This window comes from Microcaecilia unicolor, chromosome 10, assembly GCF_901765095.1.
Source record: "Microcaecilia unicolor chromosome 10, aMicUni1.1, whole genome shotgun sequence".
Classification (NCBI taxonomy): Eukaryota; Metazoa; Chordata; class Amphibia; order Gymnophiona; family Siphonopidae; genus Microcaecilia; species Microcaecilia unicolor.
In genome coordinates, this window is record NC_044040.1 from 218,526,520 (window position 1) to 218,553,560 (window position 27,041).

General features: G+C 44.6%; 1 protein-coding gene across 1 annotated transcript in view; it reads left to right on the top strand.

Annotated features, from left to right (window-relative positions):
• Nucleotides 1–2,176: 2,176 nt before the first annotated feature.
• Nucleotides 2,177–27,041, top strand: part of LOC115478693 (cytochrome P450 2J5-like) — a 29,493-nt gene continuing 4,628 nt past the window's right edge. The window contains exons 1-7 of the mRNA XM_030216214.1: nt 2,177–2,832; nt 8,175–8,337; nt 8,658–8,807; nt 10,590–10,750; nt 13,556–13,729; nt 21,175–21,316; nt 24,847–25,034. Coding sequence (XP_030072074.1) covers nt 2,662–2,832; nt 8,175–8,337; nt 8,658–8,807; nt 10,590–10,750; nt 13,556–13,729; nt 21,175–21,316; nt 24,847–25,034 — 1,149 coding nt within the window. The 5' untranslated portion in view covers nt 2,177–2,661. The remainder of the gene's footprint in view (nt 2,833–8,174; nt 8,338–8,657; nt 8,808–10,589; nt 10,751–13,555; nt 13,730–21,174; nt 21,317–24,846; nt 25,035–27,041) is intronic.

The following is a 27,041-nucleotide window of genomic DNA, read 5'->3' on the forward strand; positions in this document are numbered from 1 at the left end:
GAATCCTAGAAAGGTGGTCTATAAAACATTTTTTTCCAGTACATTTGCATATTTGGCAGCTACACATTGGAATGATTTACAAAATGATATTAGGAAACAAAGGAAGAGAAGAGAGATATACAGCTGGCAAAAGCAGAACAATAGTTAGAAATATAAGGAGGGGTGATGAGGGTATATTAGTGAAAGAAGAAAGACTAAAAATGGAACTGTAAGGCTGAAAGATGCTATGGACCACTATGTGAAGAGTGATGATTAAAAAGTGAATGTGCTAAACAAATACTTCTGTGTTTGCAAAAAAAAAAAAAAAAAAAGCCTGGAGAAGGACCATGATCGGCTAACAAAGGTATATATGAGAATGGAATAGATATTGTGCTGTTCATGGAAGAAAGTGTGGATGAGCAACTTGAAAAACTGAAGGTGGTTAAATGGGACCGGACAGGATCCATCCCAGGATATTGAGGGAGCTCAGAAAGGTTCTGGTGGGGCCTCTTTTTACAGTAACACAGTAAATGACTGCAGGTAAAGACCCTCATGGTCCATTCAGACTGCCCACCATGCTGAGTGGGGCTCCAGCCACCCATGCATAAACACTAGTTGTCAAGTCTCCACCATGCCAACCATATAGGCAGCCAAACAAGATGGAGTTTTGGTTATAACCATGCATCATCTTTGGCGATGGGAGAGGTTCCACGGGACTGGAGAAGAGCAGATGTGGTCCCTCTTCACAAAAGTGGTGACAGAGAAGAAATGAGAAGCTACAGGCCGTTAAGCCTCACTTCGGTCATTGGAAAAGTAATGGAAGCGCTGCTGAAGGAAAAGATAGTGAATTTCCTGGAATCCAATGCGTTACAAGATCCAAGGCAACATGGTTTTACCAAAGGAACATTGGGGGGAGGGAGGAAAGAGAGGAATGTGTTGCTCCCTTAGTCCACCTCGGGGTCCCCGGAGAGAGACCCTGTTGTTAAACATTTCCCAGCGCACCACTGTTCATAAGCTGAAAGAAGGAAAGCACAATCCAGGTTTAGGCTGGCAGAGAAAGTCTTCTGTTAGCAGCAACAGGAGAAAAACAGCATGTGGCCTGTGCATCAGCATTTACAGCCCTGCAGGAGCCCCACTGCTTCTTCCCCCGCAGGCCTCCTGCTAACAGCCAACTGAAAGACTGACGATGGAGAAAGAAGGAGGCCCTGGACTGTGGATCAGGAGGAATAGGTGTCTCCGGGCAGAGAGATTGGGGCAAGAGATGACTCAAGAAATAGAGATCAGGGGGGTGGAGGGTGGAGGGATATCAGAAGGAAAGAGGCTGAAGGACTGAAGAGTGCGGGGGGGGGGGGGGGTGAAGGCTACTGGGCCACAGCAGCATTCACCAACCCTGTCCTGTAGGAAGCTAAACCATCACAGTATTCCCTTAATATTAGAAAGTTGGGCATCCAAATTTGTACATACAGTTATAGAATGAGGTCCATTGCGCATGTAACTTAGGGGCCCTTTACAAAGGTGCGGGCGGGCTAACGTACAGGTAACGCACTCCCAATTGGCACTACCGCCGGGGTAATTCTGATTTTGGCACATGCCGAATCCCATGGTAGAAAATAATTTTCTATTTTCTACCATGGGGGGGGGGGGGGGGGGGGGGGGAGAGGAGGGAGTTCCCAGTGGTACCGGGCAGTGCATCCACACTGTCTCCACAGGAAGACAAAAGAGGAAGCTCAAGGATTGGAAATCAGGGAGAAAGAAGAGGAAAATCAAAGTGGAGACTGGGAGTGAAAGGGGGGAAAAGGAATTTCAAGGACTGGGAATCAGGGGGACAAAAGAGGAAGGTCAAGGCTGAAGACAGGGGAAGGATCAATCACACCGAAAAGAACCATGGGGAGAAAGGAGGAGGATGGAGAGAACCTAGGTAAAGGGAACCATTTCTAAATTTTTGCCTTGGGTTCTAACATATCTTACACTAGATGTGGATACATAAGGTCCATCACTGAGCTGATGTTGTCAACCAGAGTTATGACCAGCTACTAAAATCTCTTCCATGCTAGAAAAACTGGTTTCACTGGAAGCTCCTTCACAGTATGTCAGGTGTTAATCATGACTGTGCAAGCTATTTTAAACACTCAAACTCAACGCATTCTTGGTGTTGACAGAGAAACTCAACGCATTCTTGGTGTTGACAGGGAAGGAGAAAGTGAGAGTGATTCAGAGGAAGATACGTTTTTACATCTATTAGAACCCAGTGAGCTTGCTGTTGATTGCAGTTATTCCCAGAGCCACCCTGGATCTCCCTGGTTACAACACTGATCAGGAACAGGAGACCTTGGGCCACTGCTGACAGATCTCTTTTTGGATATTTAGGGTTCCAGAAAAAGCTAAAAACTTATCTGCATTGTAAATTTGGTTTATCAAGCCATGCTTAATATCTTTCGATTACTGATTTCATAGAACTGACATTCCTAGACAAATTGGTTTTAGCCTCTTCAAATTGTAATCCGTCTTGAACTGATAAAGGTATTGGCGCAATATAAGACTGGAATGTAACGTAATGTAATATCCTGACTTACACACACTGATTCAGTGTGGGAAACATTTTGGTCCACTGTTGACTCTTCTTGGTTATCCTGATCCGGTGTGGGAGACTTTGATCTACTGCTAACAGAGTGCGTTGGAGATATGCTGATGCTCACAGCGATGTTATTCACTTTCCTCCTGTCTCTCCTCATTCTAAAGTTCCTAAAGCTGCAATGGACCACCAGGAGACTTCCCCCCGGACCCACCCCCCTCCCCTTCATTGGAAACCTGTGGATGCTCAACTTCCAACTTCACCATGAGACCCTCATTCAGGTATTTATTTTTTGGTCTGTCTGGAACATTGTCTTGCTTCCTTTTTGTGTTTCTTTTGCTGTAGAATCCACCACATCTCCCCACCTACTTATTGGCTTGGTTGAGTAATGATCATTTGTGCTAGGGTGGGGTTATCTATGGTGGCTCTTATTCAGAATCTGATTGTTTTGTCTTTTATGCAACGTATTAAGTCACAACTGCTTACTGTGGTGAAAAGGACCTGAGACAGCCCCTTTGGGGTTGCTTTAAGGCACTTTAATGATAATCCGAGGAGCTGCTGAGCCCTCAAGTCTTCCTCTTTCTCAGGGTCACAGATATTGACGCTGTAATATTTCCAACTCCGACAATCTAAGGATGAGCTCTTGCAAGCCAGCAGTGCTGACCCTCATGAAGTCATTTCTAACTGTGCTGTTCAATTGATTATTATATTTATAAGCTGAAGAATGGAGCTATTGTAATACTTGTAAAATAAACAGAAAACAAGGCATGGAAACATCTTTTTGGCTTCTTCCTCTTCCTGTAGCCAGGGCTGAGGGTTGGTAGAACGCAACTTAAGATACAACAGCCATTCTATTAAGCTAGTGGAGTACTTTTCATGCCACTTAAGAGTTTTACTTTCCCACAGAAAATTAGCTGTGGAAGTAGCCAATTCAACAAACACAATGTTAGCACTATTAGGTCTACTTTACAGAAACAGATCAAGTGAGAAAAGAATATGAAGAGAAATAAGGCTTGTAAGGTCCAAGCAGGATTTAATTTGTAGAAAAAAAAAGGAAGTTTAACTCCACAGTGGGGAGAGAGTCAGGAGCAACAGAAGTAGGGGGCTGGATTAGGAAACAGAGAGACTGTTCTCTGCTCTGTTTCAGTCTCACCCCCTCCCCTTCTTTTCACTGCAAGCTGTCAAGGAGGGGCTGGAGCAGAGCAACTCCAGTTCCTCAGAAGTCCGGAAAGAAGTAGCACAGTGGGCATGACAGGGACACAAAGGGCGCATTGCGCAGGGTCTGTTTCCGGCTCAGGACACTCCTGCTCCATTCATCAGCACAGTTACACCAATCCCTTCACACCTGGGGGCCGCTCTGTGCTTATTTATTGATTTATTTGTGACATTTATATCCCATATTATCCCAAACAAGTTTGAGTTCAATGTGGCTTACAATAAACAGTATAGGATACATAACAGAGATTAATGCATAAGAAAGTAATTTTTGTAAGTACTGAATTATACAATATCATAGATGTACTGGGATAGCTATGGATATTCAACATTAATGAGAAATTGTACATGAAACATTGAGAAGGTTAATCGTAAATAAAGTAAGAATTAGTTGTTTGAGATATGGTTGTTCCTTGTAAGGGTTTGCCTGAAGAGGAACGGTTTAAGGATTTTGCGGAATTTGGCATATTCCTGTATATTGATCCCAGGGCTTTCTGGATTTCAGTCACAGTTTTGGCTGGGAAGCTGTTTCCTTGATAAAATACATTTCCTGTTGTCCCTCTTCCTTACATATAAGGATGAACTGGGCCTCCATCGCCTACTACAGCAGGTTCCTATGGAATGGTCGCCGAGCTCGGGTATCGGTGGCACAGACATATCTTCCAAGAAACAGGGGCGGTTTGGGGGCTCTTAGTATTAAATTAATCTCTGTGGCTGGATGTATGAGGCACCTGTCAGACTGGTTCAGAGGCACATCGTATTTTTCTTTCCCCGACACAGAATGCTTGATGTTGGGAGCCACACACTTTAGTTATTGGCTACATGCGAGACCGGGCCAAGCTCAAACACCAGCACACCTGACTTTCCTTTTTTCTTCTTTGAGGAAGACATGGAGGTGGATTTGCAAATATTATAAGGTCAATCAGCACTCCACTCCACTTTTGATGCTTTCTGGTAATGCGGACTTCCCGGTGGGAAGCTCATCGGCCGCTTTTGAGCGACTGAGGAGTAAGGGGACTATCTTCCTATTCCAAGTATTAACTCAAGAGGGTTCTTTGAAATCCTCTGCAGACCTGCAGGTCAATCAGGGTCTCTCCACACAAGATTTCCTATTTTCAGTTAAGACATTATATAATGTCTCTGCCGAGAGATTCTCTCACATTATGTGTATGGGAAAAGCTTGTAGAGATCTATGATCTGGAGGCCCAGTTGGCAGTACCCCTTAAATACTACCACACTAAACTGAGAGAGGATGTGCCAGCAGTGGCATATGGGTCTCTGGCGCAGAGATGGTCCTTAGAGTTGGGATGCCACATCCGAGACACACATTTGCAAACTTGTCTACTGAAATGCCATAAAGTTTTTGGAAGTGCAGATTTGTGGGAATTACAATACAAATTCATTATGGGCCTTTATATATCCCCACATAGAGTATTTAGAGCTACTATACGACCCAGTGACAACAGCCAAAAATGCTCTGGGGTGGGAGCCCATCTAGGGCATATGTTTTGGCACTGCCCTTCAGTACTAACTTTCTGGACCCAAGTATGTTCCCATGTCTCTCGGATGTGGAACACCCCATGGAGGCGAGCCCCCACACTGCTGTTTGATTTATTTATTATTCAAGGACCAGCCAGAGCAGGCCTGAAAGACTTTCTAAGACATGTAGTGATGATGGGGGAAAAATGATACTCAAGATATAGTTACAATCAGACAGTCCCTCTATCCAACTTTGGAGGTCACACATGGTTACCCTAAGTACTATGGACTGAAAGACAGTACTAGACCTTGCTTCACGTAAGGGAGATAGATTTCTGCAGTGCTGGTCCCCTTTTTGTGACACCTTGACTCCACTTTCTCGTATCAGAGTACTCAATGGCTAACTAGGCATAAGATATGTCTTACTTAGTGGAAAGGGGGGTGGGGGAGAAGGGGGGTGTTGGCGGGGAGGAGGGAACCTGAAAGGGAGATTTATTGTAAATCGGAGAATGGAGCAGGCCAGAACTTGGACTTTGAGAATCAATGTTGTTTGCACTGCTTAAAGCTGTCTGCTTGATGGTCCAACTTATGTATAAGGCATATAATACGGGAAGTAAGGGGGAGAGCTAGGGGGAAAGTCAAAAAGTAAGATGGCAAACTGTACCCTTGTAAATTTAGTATTTTTCTTTAATAACATAAATACATGGTAGATACTTGATTGTTTATACCTGCACCGTTTCCTTTTGTACAAATTTGTCATCAGTAAAACATATTTAAAAAAATATTTCCTGATGTTGCCCCCCCCCCTTAGAGCCTCACATCCTGAGCCTTCTTTCCTTTAGATAGTTCACTTCTTGTGGATTATTAATACCTTTGAAACATTTTAATGACTCTTCTATATTCCACTCCTTTCTGTAGGACAATTCTTCTCAATCTTTTTGTGACCATTACCCGAAGATCGTGGCCAAATAAAATTCAGTGAACCCCAGAGATGCAGAATAATGATGCGTCTATGGAGAGACCACCTAGGTTGTGACTCCAAACACAGGTTTTGTGACCCTATTTGGGGTTCTGACCCATAGTCTGGGAAGCTCTACTCTAGGATATCCAGTTTTAAGTCCTTAAGTCTCCTCTCATATGCCTTTTGGTGTAGACTGTACACCATTTTTGTAGCTTTGGTTCTGTGCATATTCTCTGGAAGATACCGGAGAACGTGGTACGGGCGGTTAGCTTGACGGAGTTTAAAAAGGGGTTAGATAGATTCCTAAAGGACAAGTCCATAGACCGCTATTAAATGGACTTGGAAAAATTCCGCATTTTTGGGTATAACTTGTCTGGAATGTTTTTACGTTTGGGGAGCGTGCCAGGTGCCCTTGACCTGGATTGGCCACTGTCGGTGACAGGATGCTGGGCTAGATGGACCTTTGGTCTTTCCCAGTATGGCACTACTTATGTACATATGTACTTATACCACCAGAGACTTGCAGTTATCAATCTATTATGGCTAAGAAAGAAAATATCAAACACATCACTCCAATATAGTGTCACACTGGGGATTCAGATCTGAAGGATAAAATATATTACATTTAAAAAAATAGCCTCAGTATAACAGGGAACCTGACTTTTATGCTCCACTGTAAATATTACCATCACAGGCTTCCACCACCTTCCGAAAAAAAACACAGAGAAAGTTTAATATATTTTATCCTTCAGATCTGAATCCCCAGTGTGTCACTATATTGGAGTGATGTGTTTGATAGTTTCTTTGTTATAACTACACACTCGTTGCAGATTGTTTATTTGTAAGAAAGAAAATAAGAATTCGAGCCCTGAGCTAAGCAGGACCAATCCTGACCTTCTGGCTGAAAATGAGAACCTGTAAAATATGGGGCTGGGAGGGGAGTTTATGCCTTTCACCTAAATCCATTGGGGATACAACAACCTTTGCCAAAGTAGAAAAATTAAATCTCCTATTGAAAGACTCTTACCTAAATCTCTGTAAAATTTGAAAGGAACAGTTTAATTCTCCCAGTCATTACCTTATCATAAATGCACTGTATTGTATAGAATTTAAATTTCATTCCACGGCTAAGAATGTCCTATCCTTAGCTTAAGAGCTCAGACCCGGCTCTTGCATCTGAGCCAACAGGTTACGAATATGAGTATTTCAGTGTGGGCTGCCAGATTTAGCCGTGTGTTTAATAACCCATGGAAGAAGTATTTTAATTAGCGAAGGTAGCCACTCCTCTTGCTGAAATGGAAAAGCTTGAGAGTTCCACCCTTCTAATACAGGAGTTTCTCACCAGTAAACTATGCAAGTGTACAATTAGCCCCAAACTGTAGGACACCTCTTTAGGACTGGAATGCAGTGATACAACCAACAATTTCTAGCCAGTCAGACAGGATTCCACCCGTGTCAGCTGCTATTTACCGATGGGCGGTATATCAAATACTGTATTACATAAATAAAGAAATACATTTCACAATGCTTGATGACATCAGAAAGCAACTATGTAAGTTTCACACAACCCACAACAGTGGCATTATGAGTTAATTCAACTTTCTCCTCTAATAAATAATGTGCATCGGTGGGACAAATGGATCATAGGGCTAGATCACGGGTGCTCCTTTTGATGACATCAGCTCTTTTGAATTTTCTGAATCATAGGACAGACTATGTACCTCTCTTAATCATTCAGTTGAGTTATTGAACATGTGGATGGATATAATGGTGGAAAGATGAGGCTAGCGCTGTATCATAGTATCCTAAATCACAGATTCCATATTGATAACCTCTGGCAATATGCATTATTTTTAATTAATTTCAAGATCTAAGAGAATTCTTGAGGTGTCTCATTGTGCAGTAATATCAATTTACCTGCCTACCATATACTCTGGGTCCCACTCCTTTCTTTCATTCTGTCTCCAGCTGGCAAAGAAATATGGGAACATCCTCACTGTATGGGCGGGAGAGACCCCCGTGATTGTGTTCAGTGGATGCAAGGCAGTCAGGAATGCGCTTATCTCCCACAGTCAGGAGTTTTCTGGACGGCCCATAACCCCTTTTGTGAAGGAGTTCACGCAGGGAAAAGGTATGTACAATTACCAGGGTGTGAAGCTGAGTTTCACACCTTTGTTTCCGAGACTGCAGGAAGGATGGCTTACTGGCAGTAGTACCATGTGCTGCCATGCGCAGGTCTTGAGTTCAATTTCCTGGCTCAACTTTTGCTTCCTGGGCTGGCTGGGGCTGGAGATTCACTGCTCCTGAATGGAAGGGGTCCTAGTGATTACACAAGAGGACACCTAATGGACAGATCTGCAGCTTGGTGCCCCTGGCAATGGCCGGCCTGAGTTGTAAATAAAGACTTTTGGAGTTTTCCTAACCCGGATGATGTAATGTTATTTCTCTCAGGAATTGTTGTGTCCAACGGTCGCAACTGGAGGCAGCAGAGGTACTTTGTGCAGATGTTCCTGCGGAAGATGGCAGCAAGGAACAAAGGCCTGGAATGGCAGATGCAGGAGGAGGCCCAGCAGCTGCTGGAGGATTTTACTTCCCAGAGAGGTAGACTATTGTGCAGAATCTCATTTCCCACTGTAGGGCCTCGTAATGAAGGTGATCAGTCAATACTCCAGGTCGTGTTCCACCATAATGCTTTTGCTGAATTAAGTTGGAACTGTGCAAATTTCTTTTTCTTTTCGCATAAATAATGCAACTGAATCTGTGGGAGGAGATTCCTTTGTGTTCTCTTTTTCCTTTTCTTGGCGTTCCTCTGTCTTTCTGGCCTTTAGGATAGAACGATGAGGTTCTGCCTATCTGATGAGGTTTTCCCGTAGCACCTAATATCCACTGCCTGTTCTTTACTGGTCTCCTCTCTGCTCCTCCTTGATTGTACCTTGTTTGTACTATTCTGTTTCCACTGGCTTGGGAACTTTGCCTTCCTCCTTTCCTAGCAGCAATGCTGGGCGTCTGCTCAAATGCAAAGAGGTTTATGTCATGTTGACACTGAGTCTCTCTGGCTGAGTAGTACAAGGGTCAAATGCAAGGTTTCCAGGACTGTTCAGCAATCTCCAGCCACAAAACACTCCTTACCTTTTAAAATACTACCAGGTTGTTTCCCACAACAGACAAGATTTTAGAAGAACTGAAGCCTTCTTCCAAATCTTGGGAACCTCTGTCCTCTAGTAATGGAAGAGTGGAAACACTCTTCCGAAAACTATACTTCAGACAGGGACAATAAACTCACCAGCTACAGCTAAAGTCTAACCAAATGCCAATAATGTATCATATTTGATCTGCAGTTATGATGCAGAGAAGGAGGCAAAAAGCTCCACACAAACACGTAAGGGTCACTTGCTGATATAGAAACTGGAATAAACCACTGCAGCAACCTCCAGTGGTGGGAATGGTACATTCCTCTAGCCTGCTCTCTTGGGTAAGGTTTCCGATGGGATCTTATGTGCATACATTTTACTTTGCAATATACCAGTGTGTTTTTTTTCCAGCGAAAAAAAGTGCCGGTACTCAAATGCGAGGCCACCCTTCAGGGGTGGGGTGATCACTGAGGGACCCACCCCACAATAGCCAGGCCCCCTGCAACCAGTCACAGAATCTATGACAAGGCAGAATTGGTGTGTAGAGCCTGAGCTTTTTTATTAAAACTTGGGGACCATGGGTCAATTTTAGCAGGCAATGGAAAAGGTGCCAGTACTCAAATGCGAGGCCACCCTTCAGGGGTGAGGTGATCACTGAGGGACCCACCCCACAATAGCCAGGCCCCCTGCAACCAGTCACAGAATCAATGCCAAGGCAGAATTGGTGTGTAGAGCCTGAGATCTTTCATTAAAACCTGGGGACCATGGGTCGATTTTAGCAGACAATGGAAAAGGTGCCGGTACTCAAATGCCAGACCACCCTTCAGGGGTGAGGTGATCACTGAGGGACCCACCCCACAATAGCCAGGCCCCCTGCAACCAGTCACAGAATCAATGCCAAGGCAGAATTGGTGTGTAGAGCCTGAGATCTTTCATTAAAACCTGGGGACCATGGGTCGATTTTAGCAGACAATGGAAAGGGTGCTGGTACTCAGTACCCCCAAGTACCCCTGCAAAAAAGCACTGCAATATACATAGTTTTCGCATTCCACCTGCTGATATAATGGGTACTACTTTGTGCTCATGTAACTTTAAGCAAATGTAAAAGCAGAGATTACCTAGTAGGAACTTTGTCTTTGAAAATTAACTTAAAATGACATAGCTGCCAAGCACCTGTGTATGTCACGCAGAATTGCCCTGGGTGACATTAAGTTATGTTTTAATTTGCTGGCTGATTCCTTCTGTGTTCCAGGAAAACCTCTGGACCCCTCTTTGCTTATTAGCCATGCAATCTGTAATGTCACTGCTTCCTTGATATTTGGCCATCGATTCCCTGTGGAAGACAGAGCCTTCCAGCAGCTGAAAAAAGCCACCAATTTTGTGATGGCCTTCAATGGCACCCACTGGGGCCGGGTAAGTGGTTTCCATCTTCTATCAGTTTGAAGTTCTTGGTATAATCAGAACGTACAGCATTCCCTCTTCCTGGCGCTGAGACTTGGCTGGAGTCGGCAGTGCCAGACAAGTTTCACAGATTTGTGAACTGACTTGCTCTTAGCTCAGAAAGGTTTTCAACCCTGCCAGCTAAATGATATTAACTGCTCTTAATAACCAAAATAACTGTTCTAAGTGGTGCAATACATGGATTTTTAATTTTTTGTTATTTTTATTTGCATTTACAATGAGCAAGCATAGAACATAAATGAGGTGTGATGCAAAGTAAGTTTAACAGGAAATATAGAAAGAAAAAAGCATAAAACATCAAATTAAAGCACTTTAGCTCCCTATAAGTTCACTAAAGAAAGGGAAGGAGATCCTTTAAGAAATTAAAGGTAATGCTACAAATTTACAATTCAATAAACCAAAAGACACAACAAGTAGAAAAAAGGAATCTAGACGTTTAACTTCCAAATTTCTATTATTTATGAACCAAACATGACATCTCTGCAATTGCCAACTGAAAAAATGTAGTAGAGAGACAATGACGGAGAGAAGGAGGACTAGAAAAAACCCAGCATCAGGGGTTAGAGGGAACCAAAAGCATCCTGGAAGAGGTGGGGTTGGTGCAAGATCTTAAATTTACGGAGGAAAGGTTCCAGCCTGATACGAGGGGGAAGGGAATTCCAAAGTTGAGGGCCAAAGTAACTAAAAGTGGTTTCTCTAATTAAATCCCCTGGACCATGGAAATTTGCAGCACTTATCCATCATCAAGAAAGCTTTAAGCTCTTTGGGATCATAAAACAAGTATCGACTATGGAGTAATTTAATCAAACATTTGCAGAAATGGAAATGTACGCCCAAGCTCATGCCCAGTGTTCAATGAGAAATATATCTATTATTGCATTTCAAAATGTCGGCACATTTCACCTGCTAATTTCCTGCGCTCGTAGAATAGCGCAGCCTGTGAGGGATACAAACACACAGCCCCTCCCCCTAATTCTAGAAAATAGGATGCCCAACTTTTCGCTTAGCGTACAAAGTTGAAAACTCATTTGAGAGAATAAGGTCTGCTGCACAACTTAATTTAATAATTAGCACTTAATTGGAGTTAACTGGTGGTAATTAGGACTTTTACCATTTGACGTTCTGCAACGCCACAGCAGAGCATCTACCCACGCAGAAGTATCTGCGCCATTTGTCAGCATCTTTTCTCTGTAATAGATCTGGTATTTACCATTGATTGGTACCCTTGGATTTTGTGACCTTTACAAGATCCCTGACGCAGGCAGTTTTGCCGAAACACGGACCGTGTCAGGTCTGAGTTGATGCCCCCATTCTTGAAGGCTCCTTATACTTTTTTGGTTTGTTGCTCTTTTGGGTGTGCTTCGAATTCCCTCTACCACAGCTCTTGACCAATTAGCAGATGGCATGCAATTGCCCTTAGCCGCTATTCAAGAAGTTGCATGTGCAATTTCTATCGCGCACAATTTCTAGGGAGGCGTGCACACGGGACAGGTATGGGCGGGTCAGAGGTGTGTGTCATACACCTAACTGCCAACCGTTAGGCATGAGTAATTATACCAGCCTTTGATGTGGAGTGAGTGCTGATGTCTAAAACTGCCGACTTAGGCTGTTAATTCTATGCTGTCAGTTCCGCAAAGAGCTATTATAGAATTCACGTTTAGTGCCTACAATTTGGTGCTTGTCACGAAATGCCTAGCCACCCACCTGGGGCTACCCCGTGGCCACTTAGAGGGTCTATCCTCTACAATAGCACCCTCCTCCTACCAGCTAGGTCACAACTGCCTCTGGGTGAGTCTCCCGCTCTCAAATTATCCCTAGTGAGTCCTAGGTTACTGGGGCCACACTCCCAATGGTCCCACAGGTACTAGAAAAGCACCCACAGACCCAACACACAAACCACCAGGATTCTTAGTCAGTCCAGATAAGCAGAGACAATAAACTAAAAATGTTTATTGTCATGAAAAATTAGAACAATGAACAGAAAAGTTGCAATCAGCAAAGCAGGTAACTGAAATATGGATCAATTATAACACTATCTAAACATTTGTATACTACCTAAATAGTACCTGAAGATCAGGACATATAGCTGCTCACAGATTATCAAATATAACTGTTCACAGGGCCTCAACAAAGAGAACTTTTTTTCTCTTCTCCCTGGCTAAGACGGGGGAAACAAGCCAGTATATCCTAAAAGAATTGAGCTCCTGGGCCAATCAGAGCCCAGAACAAGTTTTCAAAAGTATGCTGCATCTCATTTCCTATCTGTGTTAGACTAAAGAAAAACAGTCATTTCTCTGTAACAAACTTGCTCCTTGTGATCTTGGGCAAGTCACTTAACCCTCCATTGCCTCAGGTACAAACTTAGATTGTGAACCCTCCTGGGACAGAGAAATATCCACTGTACCTGAATGGAACTCACCTTGAGCTACTACTGAAAAAGGTGTAAGCAAAATCTAAATAAATAAATAAAACTTTAAACATAAACATGCACCACCTGCTGGCCAAACTAGGGAAATACACGTCAAGAAATAATACAGTTTACAGGCTTAAAACCCACTGTTTTGTCACAGCGCTCTTTCTTGAATCTACCACAGGGAGTGTAATAGGCAATGTAGTAGACCTTCCCTGGGATCGTATCTTTCAGAAATGCTGCAGTCCTATACTTCATACCAGTATAATGGGGTTTTGCTTCTTGACCTGCCTTAAACCTAGCAATGATGGTGAACTCATAGAGCTTCTCCCTATTTCATCTTTCAGCTCTATGATGCTTTTCCATGGCTGATGCGCAGAGTCCGAGGACCTCATCAGAAGGTGTTTAGCCATGTGGAATACGTACACAGTTTTGTAAAACAAGAGATAAGAAGCCATCAGAAAAACTTGACCGAGGAACCACAGGATCTCATTGACTTCTACCTGGCTAAGATCTCGGAAGTGAGTATCCCACTTAGTCTTATCACTTGCTAAGCCTCAAAGGAGAAAATGTTCACTGGGGTAGAACACAGCCCAAGAAGAGGGAAACAAGTGCCACCATCTCCAACCTGACCATTTCATCAAGGTGTAGTTTCCAAGGAAATCCCTAAACAATTTCAACAATAAGGCACGGATAAAAGTGTGAAGTGTTTGCTCTTTCTGAAAACGTCATATAACTGAGATATCAGAGGTTGAATTTTTTTCAGAGCCCATCCTAAGTGTAGAGTTAAAGACTGGACATACAATTAGTGTAAAAGCCTAAAGCTGGCTTTGCTGATGGCTTTAAACTGTGCATTTCTTTGGTGAAGGTTTTAATTTCCTGCAACTTCTGAGAGCGAAAAGTGCCCACAGTTAAATCTGTCCATCAAAAACTGATTTCTGCCCTGGGGGCTCAGGTAAGGATTGAGTAATGTTCAATCAGCATGGCCTATAAGAACATAAGAATTGCCATAGTCGATCAAAGTTCCATGTGGCTCAGCATCTTCTTTCCAACAGTGATGAATCCAGGTACTTTCTAATCCTTCTTGCTCCTCCCCAGGGATAAGCATTCATTTCCCTGAGTCTTCATGGTTAATAGTGATTTATGGACTTCTTTCACCCTTTTTAAAACCCAGCTAAGCTAACTACTTTCAGCACAGTCTCTGGCAGCAAATTCCACATTTTAACTGTGCACAAAGGGCCTCTTTTACTAAACCACACTAGCGATTCCTGCACAGTAAATGACAGGAAGTCCATTCAATGCCTATGCGCTTCCTCTCAATTGCTGCGCTGGGAATCACTAGCGCTGTTAAGTAAAAGAGGCCCTAAGTAAACTAATATTTTATCCAATTTATTATAAATGTGATACTTACCGCCTTATTTTCGAAAGAGAAAGACGCCCATATTTTGACCCAAATTGGGAGATGGGCGTCTTTCTCCCATGGGCACCCAAATCGGTATAATCAAAAGCCGATTTTGGGCGTCTTCAACTGCAATCTGTCGCGGAAACGGCCAAAGTTGATGGGGGCGTGTCAGAGGCGTGGTGAAGGCGGAACTGGGGCGTGTTCTCTCCTCGGCCAATAATCGAAAAAAGAAAGGCGTTTTTAGTGCGAATTTGGGTCACTTTTTTGGACCCTTTTTTTCACGAAGAAGTCCCAAAAAAGTGCCCTAAATGACCAGATGACCACAGGAGGGAATCGGGGATGACCACCCCTGACTCTCCCAGTGGTCACTAACCCCCTCCCACCAAAAAAAAACAACTTTAAAAACTTTTTTTTCCAGCCTGTATGCCAGCCTCATATGTCATACCCAGCTCCATCACAGCAGTATGCAGGTCCCTGAAGCAGTTGTTAGTGGGTGCAGTGGACTTCAGTCTGGTGGACCCATGCCCATCCCCCTACCTGTTACAATTGTGGTGGTAAATGGGAGCCCTCCAACCCCCCCCCCAAGACCCACTGTACCCACATCTAGGTGCCCCCCTTCAGCCATAATTGCTATGGTAATGGTGTAGAGTTGTGGGGAGTGGGTTTTGGGGGGCTCAGCACCCAAGGGAAGAGAGCTATGGACTTCAGAGGTAGTTAACCTTTTTTTTTACTTGTTACAAGTGCCCCCTAGGGTGCCCGGTTGGTGTCCTGGCATGTGAGGGGGACCAGTGCACTACAAATCCTGGCCCCTCCCACGACCCAATGCCTTGGATTTGTTCATTTTTGAGCTGGGCGCCTTCGGTTTCCATTATCGCTGAAAAACGATACCGCCCAGCTCAAATCCGCACAAATCAGATGCATTTGGGTGGCACAAGCCGTATTATCGAAAAAAAGATGGACACCCATTTTTTTCCCAAATACGGTTTGTCCCGCCCCTTCACGTACCCGTTCTCGGAGATAGCCCATGGAGATGGGCGTCCGCGTTCGATTATGCCCCTCCACGTCATTTCATGGGATGTCCCCTAGTCTTTATACCTTTTGAAAGAGTAAACAGCTGATTTACATTTACCGTTCCTCTCCTCAGCTCTCTCTTCATCAAGCTGAAAAGCTTCAACCTCTGTAGTCTTTCCTCACATTCATCCCCTCTATCATTTTGGTTGCCTTTCACAATTCTTTCTTGAGATGGGGCGACCAGAATTCCATACAGAACTCACAGTTCTGATATTCCCTGTTTTATTCTCCCTTTCTTTCCTAATAATTCCTAACATTCTATTTGGAAAGTAATGATATCATAATATCTCTGTTTAGACCACACTTTGAGCATTGTGTGCAATTGTGATACAGCACCTGATGAAAGAAAAAGAGCAAAATGTTGTAAGGTTAAGAATCCCTATAGGAACAGCCTCTTAGTTTTAGTTATATGTCTAAGCAGGACTGACACTGCAGACACACAGAATACACAGCTCAGACTGTCCTTAATAAGGTCTCAGGCCCAAAATGGACACGTGCAAATTTTAAATTTGCCACATGTCCATTTTCGGCCAAAAAGAGGCCTTTTTTGCAGGTGCGCTGAAAAAGGGACCTGCGCACGTCCAATACACACGTCTACACCAGCGCAAGCCATTCTTCAGCACACCTTAGTAAAAGGACCCCTAGTCAAAGAAATGAATCTTTACTAAGGACAGTCTGAGCTGTGCATTCTGTGTGTCTGCAGTGTCAGTCCTGCTTAAACCATATAACTATCACTAAGAGGCTGTTCCTATAGGGAGTCTTAACCTTACAATATTTTGCATAAATGCACAGGATGTGAATCTCGTTCAATAGAAAGGAAGCTCTGGAACCAGGAGCAATAGGATGAAGTTGAAAGGGGAAAGAAGGAGCATAGGATGAAGGTGAAAGCGGAAAGAAGGAGCATAGGATGAAGGGGAAAGGGGAAAAGGAGCATAGGATGAAGGGGAGAGGGGAGAGGGGAAAGAAGGAGCATAGGATGAAGGGGAGAGGGGAAAGAAGGAGCATAGGATGAAGGGGAGAGGGGAAAGAAGGAGCATAGGATGAAGGGGAAAGAAGGAGCATAGGGTGAAGGGGAGAGGGGAAAGAAGGAGCATAGGATGAAGGGGAAAGAAGGAGCATAGGGTGAAGGGGAGAGGGGAAAGAAGGAGCATAGGATGAAGGGGAAAGAAGGAGCATAGGGTGAAGGGGAAAGGGGAAAGAAGGAGCATAGGATGAAGGGGAAAGAAGGAGCATAGGATGAAGGGGAAAGGGGAAAGAAAGAGCATAGGATGAAGGGGAAAGGGGAAAGAAGGAGCACAGGATGAAGGGGAAAGAAGGAGCATAGGATGAAGGGGAAAGGGGAAAGAAAGAGCATAGGATGAAGGGGAAAGGGGAAAGAAGGAGCACAGGATGAAGGGGAAAGAAGGAGCATAGGATGAAGGGGAAAGGGGAAAGAAGGAGCATAGGATGAAGGGGAAAGAAGGAGCATAGGGTGAAGGGGAAAGGGGAAAGAAGGAGCATAGGATGAAGGGGAAAGAAGGAGCATAGGATGAAGGGGAAAGGGGAAAGAAAGAGCATAGGATGAAGGGGAAAGGGGAAAGAAGGAGCACAGGATGAAGGGGAAAGAAGGAGCATAGGATGAAGGGGAAAGGGGAAAGAAGGAGCATAGGATGAAGGGGAAAGAAGGAGCATAGGATGAAGGGGAAAGGGGAAAGAAGGAGCATAGGATGAAGGGGAAAGAAGGAGCATAGGATGAAGGGGAAAGAAGGAGCATAGGGTGAAGGGGAAGGGGAAAGAAGGAGCATAGGGTGAAGGGGAAAGGGGAAAGAAGGAGCATAGGATGAAGGGGAAGAAGGAGCATAGGATGAAGGGGAAAGGGGAAAGAAGGAGCATAGGATGAAGGGGAAAGAAGGAGCATAGGATGAAGGGGAAAGAAGGAGCATAGGGTGAAGGGGAAGGGGAAAGAAGGAGCATAGGGTGAAGGGGAAAGGGGAAAGAAGGAGCATAGGGTGAAGGGGAAAGGGGAAAGAAGGAGCATAGGGTGAAGGGGAAAGGGGAAAGAAGGAGCATAGGATGAAGGTGAAAGGGGAAAGAAGGAGCATAGGATGAAGGGGAAAGGGGAAAGAAGGAGCATAGGATGAAGGGGAGAGGGCAAAGAAGGAGCATAGGATGAAGGGGAAGAAGGAGCATAGGATGAAGGTGAAAGCGGAAAGAAGGAGCATAGGATGAAGGGGAAAGAAGGAGCATAGGATAAAGGGGAAAGAAGGAGCATAGGATGAAGGGGAAAGGGGAAAGAAGGAGCATAGGATAAAGGGGAAAGAAGGAGCATAGGATAAAGGGGAAAGGGGAAAGAAGGAGCATAGGATGAAGGGGAAAGAAGGAGCATAGGGTGAAGAGGAAAGGGGAAAGAAGGAGCATAGGGTGAAGGGGAAAGAAGGAGCATAGGGTGAAGGGAAAGAAGGAGCATAGGATAAAGGGGAAAGGGGAAAGAAGGAGCATAGGATGAAGGGGAAAGAAGGCGCATAGGATGAAGGGGAAAGAAGGAGCATAGGGTGAAGAGGAAAGGGGAAAGAAGGAGCATAGGGTGAAGGGGAAAGGGGAAAGAAGGAGCATAGGATGAAGGTGAAAGGGGAAAGAAGGAGCATAGGATGAAGGTGAAAGCGGAAAGAAGGAGCATAGGATGAAGGGGAAAGGGGAAAGAAGGAGCATAGGATGAAGGGGAGAGGGGAAAGAAGGAGCATAGGATGAAGGGGAAAGAAGGAGCATAGGATGAAGGTGAAAGCGGAAAGAAGGAGCATAGGATGAAGGGGAAAGAAGGAGCATAGGATAAAGGGGAAAGAAGGAGCATAGGATGAAGGGGAAAGGGGAAAGAAGGAGCATAGGATGAAGGGGAAAGGGGAAAGAAGGAGCATAGGATGAAGGGGAAAGAAGGAGCATAGGATAAAGGGGAAAGAAGGAGCATAGGATAAAGGGGAAAGGGGAAAGAAGGAGCATAGGATGAAGGGGAAAGAAGGAGCATAGGGTGAAGAGGAAAGGGGAAAGAAGGAGCATAGGATAAAGGGGAAAGAAGGAGCATAGGGTGAAGGGGAAAGAAGGAGCATAGGGTGAAGAGGAAAGGGGAAAGAAGGAGCATAGGGTGAAGGGGAAAGAAGGAGCATAGGGTGAAGGGGAAAGAAGGAGCATAGGATAAAGGGGAAAGGGGAAAGAAGGAGCATAGGATGAAGGGGAAAGAAGGCGCATAGGATGAAGGGGAAAGAAGGAGCATAGGGTGAAGAGGAAAGGGGAAAGAAGGAGCATAGGGTGAAGGGGAAAGGGGAAAGAAGGAGCATAGGATGAAGGTGAAAGGGGAAAGAAGGAGCATAGGATGAAGGTGAAAGCGGAAAGAAGGAGCATAGGATGAAGGGGAAAGGGGAAAGAAGGAGCATAGGATGAAGGGGAGAGGGGAAAGAAGGAGCATAGGATGAAGGGGAAAGAAGGAGCATAGGATGAAGGTGAAAGCGGAAAGAAGGAGCATAGGATGAAGGGGAAAGAAGGAGCATAGGATAAAGGGGAAAGAAGGAGCATAGGATGAAGGGGAAAGGGGAAAGAAGGAGCATAGGATGAAGGGGAAAGGGGAAAGAAGGAGCATAGGATGAAGGGGAAAGAAGGAGCATAGGATAAAGGGGAAAGAAGGAGCATAGGATAAAGGGGAAAGGGGAAAGAAGGAGCATAGGATGAAGGGGAAAGAAGGAGCATAGGGTGAAGAGGAAAGGGGAAAGAAGGAGCATAGGGTGAAGGGGAAAGAAGGAGCATAGGGTGAAGAGGAAAGGGGAAAGAAGGAGCATAGGGTGAAGGGGAAAGAAGGAGCATAGGGTGAAGGGGAAAGAAGGAGCATAGGATAAAGGGGAAAGAAGGAGCATAGGATAAAGGGGAAAGGGGAAAGAAGGAGCATAGGATGAAGGGGAAAGAAGGAGCATAGGGTGAAGAGGAAAGGGGAAAGAAGTAGCATAGGGTGAAGAGGAAAGGGGAAAGAAGGAGCATAGGGTGAAGGGGAAAGAAGGAGCATAGGATAAAGGGGAAAGGGGAAAGAAGGAGCATAGGATGAAGGGGAAAGAAGGAGCATAGGGTGAAGAGGAAAGGGGAAAGAAGGAGCATAGGGTGAAGGGGAAAGAAGGAGCATAGGGTGAAGGGGAAAGAAGGAGCATAGGATAAAGGGGAAAGAAGGAGCATAGGATAAAGGGGAAAGGGGAAAGAAGGAGCATAGGATGAAGGGGAAAGAAGGAGCATAGGGTGAAGAGGAAAGGGGAAAGAAGGAGCATAGGGTGAAGGGGAAAGAAGGAGCATAGGGTGAAGGGGAAAGGGGACAGACTCAGGAGTAATCTAGGGAAATACTTCTTTATGGAAAAGACTGTGACTGCGTGAAACAGTCTCTCAGTACAGGTGGTGGAGACGAGGCTTTGTCTGAATTAAGGAAAGGATGGTACAAGAACAGAGGATCACAGAATCATAGCACTTAGTAGTTGGTATGGATAGACAGACTGGATAGACCATATTGGTCTTTATTTGCCATCATTTTCTGTTTTCATTGGTTGGATCAGTGGGGATTGTCTACATAACCACGTTGACTTGGAACCTGCTTGCACGTGCTTTCTTTTCCTCCTTGAATGGAAGAGCGAAAACCAGCTGTGGTGCAGGAATCAGGCATGAGACAGAAACCAAGAGCAGAGCAGGAATTGAATAGGGAAAGACTTGCACAGGAGCAGCACAAGAAGAATCTGGTGTAGCAGATACAAGTTAGACCCATTAAAAACTATTGAGCCAGCACGGATGTGTCTGGACTTCCTTATATACCGTCACTGATAAGACACACCTCTTGCTGGTCCAGTGGGCTCCTCTGACCACAGGCTTCTCCTTCTGCTCCTCATGGATACATTCAGGAGCTCAGGTTGCAGCTGGCAGCCTCTGTATCTCAGCTGCAAGATTCTGCTCATGATTCCCAGGAAACCTTTACCGAGCCTCAGCCTGGTTTTAAACTTTCATCCTACAACAGTGTGGTATTTGTAGTCCGTGACTCTATCCACTGAAATTCATTTGTACAGTTATTTCCTGTGGAATTATATCCCCCCCCCCCCCACCAGACATTGCGAGAAAATAAATCTTTAGGTAAAGGAGCGCAAAAACATAAACCTGAAGATCTGAACTCTTCTGATAATCCTTGAATCTGGTCCATAATGCTGTCAGAGCTCGTATTCCCCTGTGTGAGTGACAGATGAACAGGGGGTCATGGTGCTGCAGGTGGGCTTCAGAATTTGAGTGACAGATAAACAGATTGGTTCATGGTGCTGGGGTGGGCTTTAGAGTGTGATTGACAGATGAACAGATTGGTTCATGGTGCTGGGGTGGGCTTCAGAGTTACGTTTTATCTTGATTAACATTCATTGGGCTTTGCTAGCCAGTTTTAATTTTTATATTCTATCTTCCATCCCCCCTCTGATTATTAGTATTTTCTTTCTTCCTTCTACCCACTGTTTCCAGACCAAAGACGATCCCAGTTCCACATTTGATGAAAGCAACATGATCCAAGTTGTGACTGATATTTTCATAGGAAGTTCTGATACCATCAGTACCACATTGCATTGGGCTGTTCTGTACATGGTGGCTTACCCAGCTATACAAGGTGAGTGAGGTGTGGTAGCCGTGTTAGTCCACTCTTAAAGGTTATCAATAGAAATCAAACAAAATAAAACATGGAAAAGAAAATAAGATGATACCTTTTTTATTGGACATAACTTAATACATTTCTTGATTAGCTTTCGAAGGTTGCCCTTCTTCGTCAGATCGGAAATAAGCAAATGTGTTAGCAGATAGTATATATAAGAGAAACATCAACATTACTTTGACAGTCTGACAGAGTGGGAGGGTGGGGGTATGCATGGGGACATCAAAGCATTTCATTGATATTCTAACAGGATGGGTGTTGGTACATATAAGTACATAAGTAATGCCATACTGGGAAAAGACCAAGGGTCCATCGAGCCCAGCATCCTGTCCACGACAGCGGCCAATCCAGGCCAAGGGCACCTGGCAAGCTTCCCAAATGTACAAACATTCTATACATGTTATTCCTGGAATTTTGGATTTTTCCAAGTCCGTTTAGTAGCGGTTTATGGACTTGTCCTTTAGGAATCCGTCCAACCCCTTTTTAAACTCTGCTAAGCTAACCGCCTTCACCACTTTCTCCGGCAACGAATTCCAGAGTTTAATTACACGTTGGGTGAAGAAAAATTTTCTCCGATTTGTTTTAAATTTACTACACTGTAGTTTCATCGCATGCCCCCTAGTCCTAGTATTTTTGGAAAGCGTGAACAGACGCTTCACATCCACCTGTTCCACTCCACTCATTATTTTATATACCTCTATCATGTCTCCCCTCAGCCGTCTCTTCTCCAAGCTGTATAGCCCTAGCCTCCTTAGTCTTTCTTTATAGGGAAGTCGTCCCATCCCTGCTATCATTTTAGTCGCCCTTCGCTGCACCTTTTCCAATTCTACTATATCTTTCTTGAGATGCGGCGACCAGAATTGAACACAATACTCAAGGTGCGGTTGCACCATGGAGCGATACAACGGCATTATAACATCCTCACACCTGTTTTCCATACCTTTCCTAATAATACCCAACATTCTATTCGCTTTCTTAGCCGCAGCAGCACACTGAGCAGAAGGTTTCAGTGTGTTATCGACGACGACACCCAGATCCATTTCTTGGTCCGTAACTCCTAACGTGGAACCTTGCATGACGTAGCCATAATTCGGGTTCTTTTTTCCCACATGCATCACCTTGCACTTGCTCACATTAAACATCATCTGCCATTTAGCCGCCCAGTCTCCCAGTCTCGTAAGGTCCTCTTGTAATTTTTCACAATCCTGTCGCGATTTAACGACTTTGAATAACTTTGTGTCATCAGCAAATTTAATTACCTCGCTAGTTACGCCCATCTCTAAATCATTTATAAATATATTAAAAAGCAGCGGTCCTAGCACGGACCCCTGAGGAACCCCACTAACTACCCTTCTCCATTGTGAATACTGCCCATTTAACCCCACTCTCTGTTTCCTATCCTTCAACCAGTTTTTAATCCACAATAGGACATTTCCTCCTATCCCATGACCCTCCAATTTCCTCTGTAGCCTTTCATGAGGTACCTTGTCAAACGCCTTTTGAAAATCCAGATACACAATATCAACCGACTCCCCTTTGTCCACATGTTTGTTCACTCCTTCAAAGAATTGAAGTAAATTGGTCAGGCAAGATTTCCCCACACAAAAGCCATGCTGACTCGGTCTCAGTAATCCATGTCCTCGGATGTGCTCTGTAATTTTGTTTTTAATAATAGCCTCTACCATTTTCCCCGGCACCGACGTCAGACTCACCGGTCTATAATTTCCCGGATCTCCCCTGGAGCCTTTTTAAAAAATGGGCGTTACATTGGCCACCTTCCAATCTTCCGGTACCACGCTCGATTTTAAGGATAAGTTGCATATCACTAGCAGTAGCTCCGCAAGCTCGTTTTTCAGTTCTATCAGTACTCTAGGATGAATACCATCCGGTCCAGGAGATTTGCTAGGTGAGAGGAGGGTAATAAACAGAGAAATAAACAGAGAAATACAGCTTTATGGTTTATAATGGGTTAGAAAACCCAGATCCTTATTCAGTCCTGTTTGTTGGGTGTCAAAATATTCAATCATTCTTATTTCATAGGTCTTACATTCCTGTATTGTTTTAAAATTACCTTTCAATATTCTTACTGTGAAATCACTGGTGCAGTGTTCTGGTCTTGTGAAGTGTTGGCCTACAGGGGTGGGGGCTTGACTGGCACCGGCTATTTTCATGTGGTGTCTGTGCAGATTGAATCTTGTCTTAAGCATTTGGCCTGTTTCTCCAATATAGCATCCTTCGTTACATTTTTTACACTGAATGATATATACCACATTGGAAGATGAGCATGTAAAATAGTCCTTTATGTTGAATATTTTTCCTTTGTGAATGACTGTGGGGTCTTGTGAAATGTTTTGGCATAGTTTGCAGCTGGCTGTGTTACAGGGAAACGTGCCCTTTTCTTTTTCCGTCTGTGTTGGAAGTTTACTTCTGATCAGCTTTAAAACACTATCTCTCTGTGTATTGTCTGTTTGACTTGGTTAGGACTATTCATTTATAGCTAGGGTTCTAAGCCCAGTCCTTTGCTGCCTTCCTGTGTGGTTTTCTTATCTTTTACTTGTGGTTTCTACCATGTGAGTCTAATGGGGTTGTCTCTCCCCCTCCAGTTTCTTTGTGCCTGTGTGTAGGGTCTTTTGACCCCTTGTTTGTGGCTCTGTTTTGTGCAGTGTGTGTGCACTGCTTGAGTAGTACTTGCTCAAGAGATTCTGTCTCTTTTCCCTTCCCTCTGGTATGATTTGGTTCCAGTTCGGCCGTGAAGCCCGTACGCTTGGACTCTGTACGAGTGGGTTCTGGATCGGCCATGAGGCCTGCCTAAGTGGTCTATCTCCCTTTTCTGGTGGTGCTTGTTGCTTGTCTTGAGTGTGCTCTGTCTATTTGTCATGTCTGGTATCCTGTTTGTATTCAGTGCCTGGTTTGCCTCTGCTCTGCGCCTCCCCAGAGGACTTGTCTGCTGCAGCCCAAGGGCTTACCATCCCAGGTTCCATGACAATGTGCATATGTTGCCAGTGGGTGACTCATGGACAGAGTTTGGGCATATGTGCATATGTTATAAACTGCTATAATGTATGTGTGTTCTGGCTAATATCAATGGTGCAGACATTTATATTATCTATAGGGCTGGTGGAAGTGATTGCACCTTAAATTAAAATTGGTCTTTGGGATTTAACATGTCACCAATAATTGTCCTTAGAAGGTGAAAAAAATGAAGGCATGACATTTCTTTCTAGAGACCCCTGGAATGCTTTTAACATACTTCCAGATACAGCTGATGGGATCTCAAAGCTCCCTCCAGCTCCCCTTAGTCTCTTCACTAAAGGTCTCTTTCCTTCATGTACAGCAAAGAAATAATTTGAGATTAGGCAAAGAGATGTCTTAGTAGTGTCTGAGTATTATATACTGTGCTCAGACATCCATACCAACAGCAGCAACATTCTCTCGGCCGCAAACCCATCCCTGCTTCTCCCATCTGTAACACAGGTGTCTTTTCTTAGAGAAAGTACAGAAGGAGCTGGATACTGTTCTTGGGCGTTCATGGAGAATCTTCTTTGAGGACCGAAAGAAGCTGCCATACACCAATGCTGTCATTCACGAGGTCCAACGCTTTGCCAATATGGCATCAGTGGGGCTTGCACGACAGTGCATACGAGACACAAGCATACAGGGGTTCCTCATTACTAAGGTAAGGAAAGACATCATTCATTGATACAAAAACCTTCTTCTCAGTCTTCAAATAGCCAGTAAAAAAATTAAGAGAGAAGTTTCTTTCTTTAAAGGAGTTAAGACACCTCCAGTGATGTTAAATCATTGTCATAATTGCCAGTTCCATATTGTCCTCGCAGAAATGGTTCTCAGACTGCAGTAGCACTCAAGCTCTAGGTAACAACATATATTCCATTTCCACTTCTTGGCCAAGTCATGTAGCCTGGTTCTGCTTTCAAATCTCTCCAGAGCAGGGTTGACCTGAGGTGGGTTTCTATTTCAAGCAGATGGCCTGGAAATTGGGGTTTTATGGTCACAGTGAGGCTGGCTTTGATTTCATTCTGTCATAAAGCTGGAGGATAGGGAGGACAGGGGCAAAGGTCACAAATGCACACATGGGGTGGGGGGGAGACATTGTTTCGTTCATCTAACAATTTAGAAAGAACCTACACCTAGTGCCGTATTCTTCAGTGCATACAAGTGCTACACTGTGTTGCTCTTGACATTCTCAGACCCTTAGGCTTGTGCTGTGAGCAGAATCCATAAGCTGCAGAAACAAGAGGTATTAATTCTTACTGAGTATAAATAACCTTCTATGCTTTCTGTTCTACAGGGAGCTGAAAGCGTGCTTTGCTTTATGATGTGCTGATATTATAGCTCCACCTATTTAAATCATACTCTAGCCCTTGTTTGTTTCTGTATTCTTTTGGCTCCCAGTGGGACTAACTACTACTACTACTACTTAACATTTCTAGAGCGCTACTAGGGTTACGCAGCGCTGTACAGTTTAACAAAGAAGGACAGTCCCTGCTGGAAGGAGCTTACAATCTAAAGGACGAAATGTCAAGTTGGGGCAGTCAGGATTTCCTGAGTAGAGGTATAGTGGTTAGGTGTCAAAGGCGACATTGAGGAGGTGGGCTTTGAGCAAGGATTTGAAGATGGGCAGGGAGGGGGGCTTGACGTATGGGCTCAGGGAGTTTATTCCAAGCATAGGGTGAGGCGAGGCAGAAAGGGCGGAGCCTGGAGTTGGCAGTGGTGGAGAAGGGTACTGAGAGGAGGGATTTGACTTGTGAGCGGAGGTTTCGGGTAGGAAAGTAAGGGGAGATGAGGGTAGAGAGATAGGGAGGGGCTGCAGATCGAGTGCATTTGAAGGTTAGTAGGAGAAGCTTGAACTGTATGCGGTACCTGATCGGAAGCCAGTGAAGTGACTTGAGTAGAGGGGTGATATGAGTATATCGGTCCAGGCGGAAGATAAGACGTGCATTAATAAACTTTAGAAACTTTAGGAACATTATAAAGGTGAGCCGCTTGATATGGAGGGGCATAATCGAATGGCACCGGCCAAATCGATGGCCGGCCACCTCAAACCCGGCGAAATGCAAGGCATTTGGTCGTGGGAGGAGCCAGCATTTGTAGTGCACTGGCCCCCCCCTGACATGCCAAGACACCAACTGGGCACCCTAAGGGGCACTTGGAAAAAAAATTAAAAAAAGAAAACAATTAGCTTCCAGGTGCATAGCACCCTTCCCTTGGGTGCTGAGCCCCCCAAATCCCCCCCCAAACCCACTGGCCACAACTCTACAGCATTACCATAGCCCTAAGGGCTGAGGGGGGGCACCTACATGTGGGTACAGTGAGTTTTGGGGTTTTTTGGAAGGCTCACATTTACTACCACAAGTGTAACAGGTAGGGGGGATGGGCCTGGGTCCACCTGCCTGAAGTGCACTGCACCCACTACAAACTGCTCCAGGGACCTGCATACTGCTGTGATGGAGCTGGGTATGACATTTGAGGTTGGCATACAGGCTGGCAAAAAATGTTTTAAAATTTTTTATGTGTGTGTGGGAGGGGGTTAGTGACCACTGGGGGAGTCAGGGGAGGTGATTCCCGATTCCCTCCAGTGGTCATCTGGTCAGTTCGGGCAGTTTTTGGGGACTTGGACCTGAAAAAAAAGGGTTCAAATAAAGCGGACCAAATTCTCATGAAG